The sequence below is a fragment of the Colobus angolensis genome, unplaced genomic scaffold (genome assembly GCF_000951035.1).
Source record: "Colobus angolensis palliatus isolate OR3802 unplaced genomic scaffold, Cang.pa_1.0 Scaffold200, whole genome shotgun sequence".
Taxonomy (NCBI): Eukaryota; Metazoa; Chordata; class Mammalia; order Primates; family Cercopithecidae; genus Colobus; species Colobus angolensis.
Window position 1 is genome coordinate 5,050,260 of NW_012115156.1, and position 6,799 is coordinate 5,057,058.

The 6,799-nt window shown below is 37.6% G+C and overlaps 1 protein-coding gene across 2 annotated transcripts in view; it reads left to right on the forward strand.

Annotated features, from left to right (window-relative positions):
• COPS4 (COP9 signalosome subunit 4) overlaps window positions 1–6,799 on the forward strand; it is a 45,228-nt gene that overhangs the window by 8,596 nt on the left and 29,833 nt on the right. For both annotated transcript variants that reach the window (XM_011941772.1, XM_011941771.1), the window contains exons 2-3: window positions 3,635–3,714; window positions 6,479–6,630. In XM_011941772.1, the coding sequence (XP_011797162.1) occupies window positions 3,635–3,714; window positions 6,479–6,630 (232 nt within the window). The remainder of the gene's footprint in view (window positions 1–3,634; window positions 3,715–6,478; window positions 6,631–6,799) is intronic.

The window sequence follows — 6,799 nt, forward strand, 5'->3', positions numbered from 1 at the left end:
TGCCTCAGCCTCCCGGGTAGCTGGGACTACAGGCGCCTGCCACCACGCCCAGCTAACTTTTTGTATTTTTAGTAGAGATGGGGTTTCACTAAACCCCATCTGGTAGCCAGGATGGTCTTGATCTCCTGACCTCATGATCCGCCCACCTCGGCCTCCCAAAGTACTGGGATTACAGGCGTGAGCCACCGCACCCGGCCAAACTTTTTATTTTTAATCTTCCCCTTTGTCTTCTCAGCCATAAGATCTTCAAAGACTAAGGTCATTTAAAAACTTTTTAGTATCGTACGCAGAATCTCATATAGCATCTTAAAATGCCTAAGGACTTAATTAACACTTTGGGATGATTTTATGTGGCAATATTAAATTTCTGTTTAAGTTCCTGGTTTAAAACAGGTTTGTTAGTCATTTTATGTTTTTATTGTGAAAAAGTAATCTCTGTTCTTAGATACTGGAATTTACATATTAGAGAAGCAAGGGAGCATGCAGCCACAGTGCTGTACCTCACTTTTTTTTTTTTTTGAGATAGGGTCTTGCTTTGTCCACGCACGTGCCACCACACCTGGCTAATTTTTGTATTATTATTTTTTATTTTTAAAATTTTTATTTTTGAGATGAGATATCAATCTGTTGCCCAGGTTGGAGTTGCAGTGGGAAGATCTTAGCTCACTGCAACCTCCACCTTCTGGGCTCAGGCGATCCTCCCACCTCAGCCTCCCAAGTAGCTGGGACCATAGGTGTGTGCCACTATGCCTGGCTAATTTTTTGTATTTTTGGTAGAGATGAGATTTTACTGTGTTGCTCAGGCTAGTCTCAAACTCCTGAGTTCAAGCCATCTGCTTGCTTTGGCCTCCCAAAGTGCTGGGATTACAGGCATGAGCCACCACGCCTGGCCAATTTTTGTATTTCTTTTTTTTTATTTTTGTAGAGATGGGGTTTCACCACATTGCCCAGGCTGATCTTGAACTCCTGGACTCAAGTGATTTACCTGCCTTGGCCTCCCAAAGTACTAGGATTACAGGCATGAGCCACTGCGACTGGCCCTCAATTTATTAATCTATAAAACTGGGAATTTATGTAGGCAATTTCTAAGGCCTCTATAAATTATATAATTTGATGAATGTAAAACTTTGATCACTTTTTAGGTTGGTTTGTTTTCATTTCTTCTTCCTATTCCCAATACAGATTAGTTGATTGATTATGAAACTATGTATTAAAACTTAGGTTAGGCTGGGCACAGTGGCTCAAGCCTGTAATCCTAGCACTTGGGGAGGCCGAGTTGGGAGGATTGCTTGAGTCCAGAAGATGGAGACCAGTTTGGGCAATGTAGTGAGACCCCATCTCTACAAAAAGAAAAGAACAGTTAACCAGGAGTGGTGGCACATGCCTGTAGTCCTAGCTACTCGGGAGGCAGAGGCAGGAGGATTGTTTGAGCCCAGGAATTGGAGGTTACAGTGAGCTATGATCATGTCACTGCACTCTAGCCTGGGAGACAGAGTGAGACCCTGTCTCAAAAAAAAAAACAAAAAGCAAACAAACAAACAAAAGAAACCATAACAACCACAAAACAACTTAGGTTAATTAGCAAATTTATGTAAGTGAGACAGTATTATCTTTGAATCTAATATTGTTAGTATAAAATAATCTGTGAGGATAAAATGTAAAAGATCTTAGCCATAACCCTTGATTTAATTAAATATGAAAAAAATAAAAGATAACAAACCATTGAATGTATGACTTATCTGAAAGCATGGCCAGGGCCATAGAGTAATTTATCTTTTAAAGACCCTCAAACTTAGCAATATTGAAAATATAATTTTTTAAAAACTTAATATTTCCTTGCTTTCTTAGAATAATTTATTTCTTCTTTTGGAATTTGCTATCTTTTCTATCAGTATATCTGCTTTCTTAAAGTCACTTTGATTCATTGTGGTTTTGAGAAATCAGGTAACCAAGGTTGTGAGAATTTTGTATGAGTTGAGTCAGTAATGCTGAGTGATAGCTTGAGGGTGTGCCCTACAAAATGAAAGTCATAAATCTGAATGAGTTCAGGCTCTATTTTTGTATATTTATTTCATAACTATTCTGGATGACTTTCTGAATAATTGCAATGCTATTAGGTTTGTAAAATGTATTTACTGCTTTTAAAAAATAGTACAATTGGCTGGGTGTGGTGGCTCACGCCTGTAATCCCAGCACTTTGGGAGCCCGAGGTGGGCAGATCACCTGAGGTCAGGAGTTCGAGACCAGCCTGGCCAACATGGGGGAACCCCATGTCCACTAAAAATACAAAAATTAGCCACACGTGGTGGTGCGTACCTGTAGTCCTCGCTACTCCGGAGGCTGAGGCAGGAGAATTGCTTGAACCTGGGAGGCGGAGATTGCAGTGAGCTGAGATCGTGCCACTGCACTCTAGCCTGGGTGACACAGCAAGATTCCATCTCAAAAAAAAAAAAAAAAAAAAGATTAAGACAAAACAGATAAAGAATAGTATAGGCCAGGCACGGTGGCTTACACCTGTAATCCCAGCACTTTGGGAGGCCAAGGTGAGCGGATCATGAGGTCAGGAGTTCAAGACCAGCCTGACCAACATGGTGAAGCCCTGTTTTTACTAAAATTGCAAAAATCAGTTAGCTGGGCGTGGTGGCACGCGCCTGTAATCCCAGCTACTCAGGAGGCTGAGGCAGGAGAATCGCTTGAACCTGGGAGGTGGAGGTTGCAGTGAGCCAAGATTGCGCCATTGCACTCCAGCCTGGGTAACAGAGCGAGACTCCGTCTTCAAAAACAACAACAACAAAACAACAAAAGAATAGTATAACACTCATATACTAACCCCTCATTAAGAAATAAAACATTACTAATACTGTTGAATATTTGAGTGCTTATGATGTGCCAAGAATTGTTTGAGATAATTGTCTACAAAGCAGAGAACAAAACACAAAAATTCCTGTCCTCGTGGAGCTTGTGTGGTCACAGATATTAGGTAGAATAGTTATTAGATCTGAATGCAAATAAAGAATAAATAGGTCCTGTCTGACAGCGTAAATGGTATTCTATCAGTGCGTTTGACTTGGTGAAGTTTATTTTGTACAGACTAAGACATTCAGTCTCTAATGTTTGGTTTCATTGCTTGGTCAACATTATCCTATTGTTGGTGAGCCTACATACATTAGGTCTGTAAGAGGAAAAGATTCCGGGTCACCTCAAATAATGTTTTTGTGTGTCTGTGTATTACACAGTTGGAGGAAATATAGCTTATCTTTTAAGGCATTTGAAAAGAAATTGACTTTGTAGTTTAAATTCAAAAATAAAACCTTCAAGAAAAAGTTACACCTTAGATTCAGTAACAGAATTATAGATTCACTCTTTCTTGTGATGAACTTGAAAACTTAAAAAATTCTGGTATACTATACTGAAAACTAGATGAAGTGGCACCTTATATAATTACAGATTTAATATTTCTTGTGATAGACTAGAAACTTTTTAAAAAAAAATCTGTGATATACTATAAAGAAAACCACAAACTATAGTACTATGAAAGAAACCAGGGTAAGTAGAAATGAATAAATACACATCAAAGTTTGCATTAAAAAATATAGTACCCTCAGAACATTACATTCATTTGGTATTGTTGTAGGTATCGTCAGATCCTGGAAAAAGCCATTCAGTTATCTGGAGCAGAACAACTAGAAGCTTTGAAAGCTTTTGTGGAAGCAAGTAAGTGAAATGGAAATTTCATGCTTGCCTTGTGTTACTGAGCTAGGACTTTAAAGTTTTCTCAAGCCTTGTTTTATATCAAATTATCAATTTGATGTGATTTTAGAATATGCATTGAGATTGATTTTAGAATTTAAACTGTTTACAACTTGATTAATTTTCAGTGAATTATCTTCAAAATTACAATCCCAATTAAAATTTTGTATGGTTATTGTTATTATAATAGCTGATGAGGGACAATACAGCGTAATAGTGAAGAGAATAGTTTGGGTTCCAATTCTGGTATGCTATTTTATAAGCTGTATAATCTTGGGTCAATTATTTAACCTCTCTGTGCCTCCTTTTCCTCTTTAAAATGTACTCTGTAGTACATTACTGTAGTACAGTAAAATTCTCTGTAGAATTATTGGGACATTAAATGAGTTAATATACATAGTAAAGTGCTTAGAATAGGACCTGGCATATAATAAATGCTATGTAAGAATTAGCTGTTATTAATGTTTATGTTTGTTGGATTGAGAACTAGAAATTTTCATTCTTCCAGAAACTTTTCCACACTACCTGACTTCAAACATGTACAGTGATCTTGAAAATTACTCAAAATTCAGGCTGGAATTTTATAGTGAGTTCACATCATTAATGATATCTCATAGTGCTTTAGAGTGTGTTTTCACACTCATTACCTGTCACATAGGCTCCTTTTAATAACCCTTTGACTAGACCATATAGGTACAGGTATCCCCGTGTAATATATTGTAAGACAAGTCTCAGGATTAAGTAACTTTTTTTCAAGGAAATTTAGCTGGCAGAGCCCAGATCAGAAACGAGGTTTTCTGATACACTACTCTTACTTGCTTATATTTCCCTGAGTAATAGCAGCTTGTATGGTAACTTAAATGCCTAATGACACTTGTAATGAAACTGTTTTCTCAGTCACATCCAGTATTACCCAATAATGAATTCCAGTTAATATGTGATAAGCTAATTAATTACAACTGCCTTAAAAAAATACTGCCTTAAAAAGTTACTGCCTTAAAACTTAAAAGGTTACAGACCTAAAAAATCATGGCCTTCAGTGTGAGATAAACCAGCAATGGTTTTGAAAAAACTGTTAGGAGTGGTTTATTGAGAACATTGCACTGTAGTAGCAGAAGAATAGTGCTTTTTATAAACTTCGATCTTGGCTGGGCACGGTGGCTCATGCCTGTAATCCCAGCACTTTTTTTTGAGATTACAGGTATGAGTCATGGCACCCAGCCAAGGGATCACTTGAGCTCAGGAGTTCAAAACCGGCCTGGACAATGTGGAGAAATCTCGTCTCTACAAAAAAATACAAAAGTTAGCCTGGCATGATGGTACATGCCTGTAGTCCCAGCTACTTGGAAGGCTGAGGTGGGAAGACTGCCTGAGCCCCAGTGGTCGAGACTGAAGTGAGCTGAGGTTGCATCACTGTACTCCAGCCTGGGCAGCAGTAAGATGGTCTCAAAAAAACAATGAAAAAACATATACATACATACATACTTTGATCTTTGTATAAGCTTTGAATCCAGTAAACCACCAAGAAAAGCAGTCTACTGTCAAAATCATTTACATCAACTGAACAGTTTTTGAATCGCTTATTTTCCTAGTAACTGCTGCTTTAAGACTTCATTAAGCAATGGTTCAGATGGATGATGCATTTAAAATGATAGTAATAGTTACAATAGTAACATTTATTGAGTGCTATCTACCAGGTATTGTTTAAAGTACTTTGTGTATATTATTGCATTTAAGCTTCATAATAACCTTATGAAATAGGTGTTACAGATAAGGAAACAGAAGCACAGACAAGTTAAGTTTCTTGTCTGAAGCCGTATAATCAGTAGTGGTAGAAGCAGTGTGGCTCCAGAGCTTAATCACATAAAATAATACCTCGTAAATGTTTATAAATAATGTCAGTACATCTAGTGCTCACTGAAGTTCTTATTTATTGTTTTTATTGGGAAAGTATAAGTGGCAATAACTGTACTGGCAGCACTTGCTTTATTTAAATTTCATGAAAATTATTTTACTGTTTTCTTTTTTAACTCCTTTTTGGAACAAGGTGTGATATAAGCACATAAATAAAAGTATAGATGTTTTTGTGCCTTCACTTTATAGAAAAATAAGATAAAATTATCAACTTTTAAAACTTTTTTCAATTATTTATGTTTCTTAGAAAAGTTATGTTATTTTTGCTGTTTTTAAAAATTTTTTAATTAATTAAATAATTTATTTATTTTGAGACAGAGTCTAGCTCTGTTGCCCAGGCTGGACTATGGTGCCGTGATCTCAGCTCACTGCAACCGCCGCCTCCCAGGTTCAAGCGATTCTCCTGCTTTAGCCTCCTGAGTAGCTGGGACTACAGGCGCCCACCACCACGCCTGACTAATTTTTTTTGTATCTTTAATAGAGACAGGGTTTCACCATGGTGGTCGGGCTGGTCTTGAACTCCTGACGTCGTGATCCACCCGCCTTGGCCTGCCAAAGTGCTGGGATTATAGGTGTGAGCCACTGCATCCGGCCTATATTTACTGTTTTTGTGTAGTCATTGTGTAATCAAGTAATTCAGCATAAGGAAAACTCATGTGTAATATAAAATGATAGGGGTATGGAAATCCTTGAATAATGCATTGAAGGCTGCACTAATATAGATTGTTGTTAGTATTAATTTTAAGTAAAGGTTGATTGTTTAATGACACTTTATCAGTATCTCATATTTTCTTATCTTTTTTTTTTTAACAAGTGGTAAATGAGAATGTCAGTCTTGTGATCTCGCGGCAGTTGCTGACTGATTTTTGCACACATCTCCCTAACTTGCCTGATAGCACAGCCAAAGAAATCTATCACTTCACCTTGGAAAAGATCCAACCTAGAGTCATTTCATTTGAGGAGCAGGTAAAAATCTAGAGCAGTGGTTTTTTAACTTGAGCAGTTATTTTGAGAATCTGATATTATTAAATTCTTAAAAGAGATGGCCGGGCGCGGTGGCTCAAGCCTGTAATCCCAGCACTTTGGGAGGCCGAGACGGGCAGATCACGAGGTCAGGAGATCGAGACCATCCTGG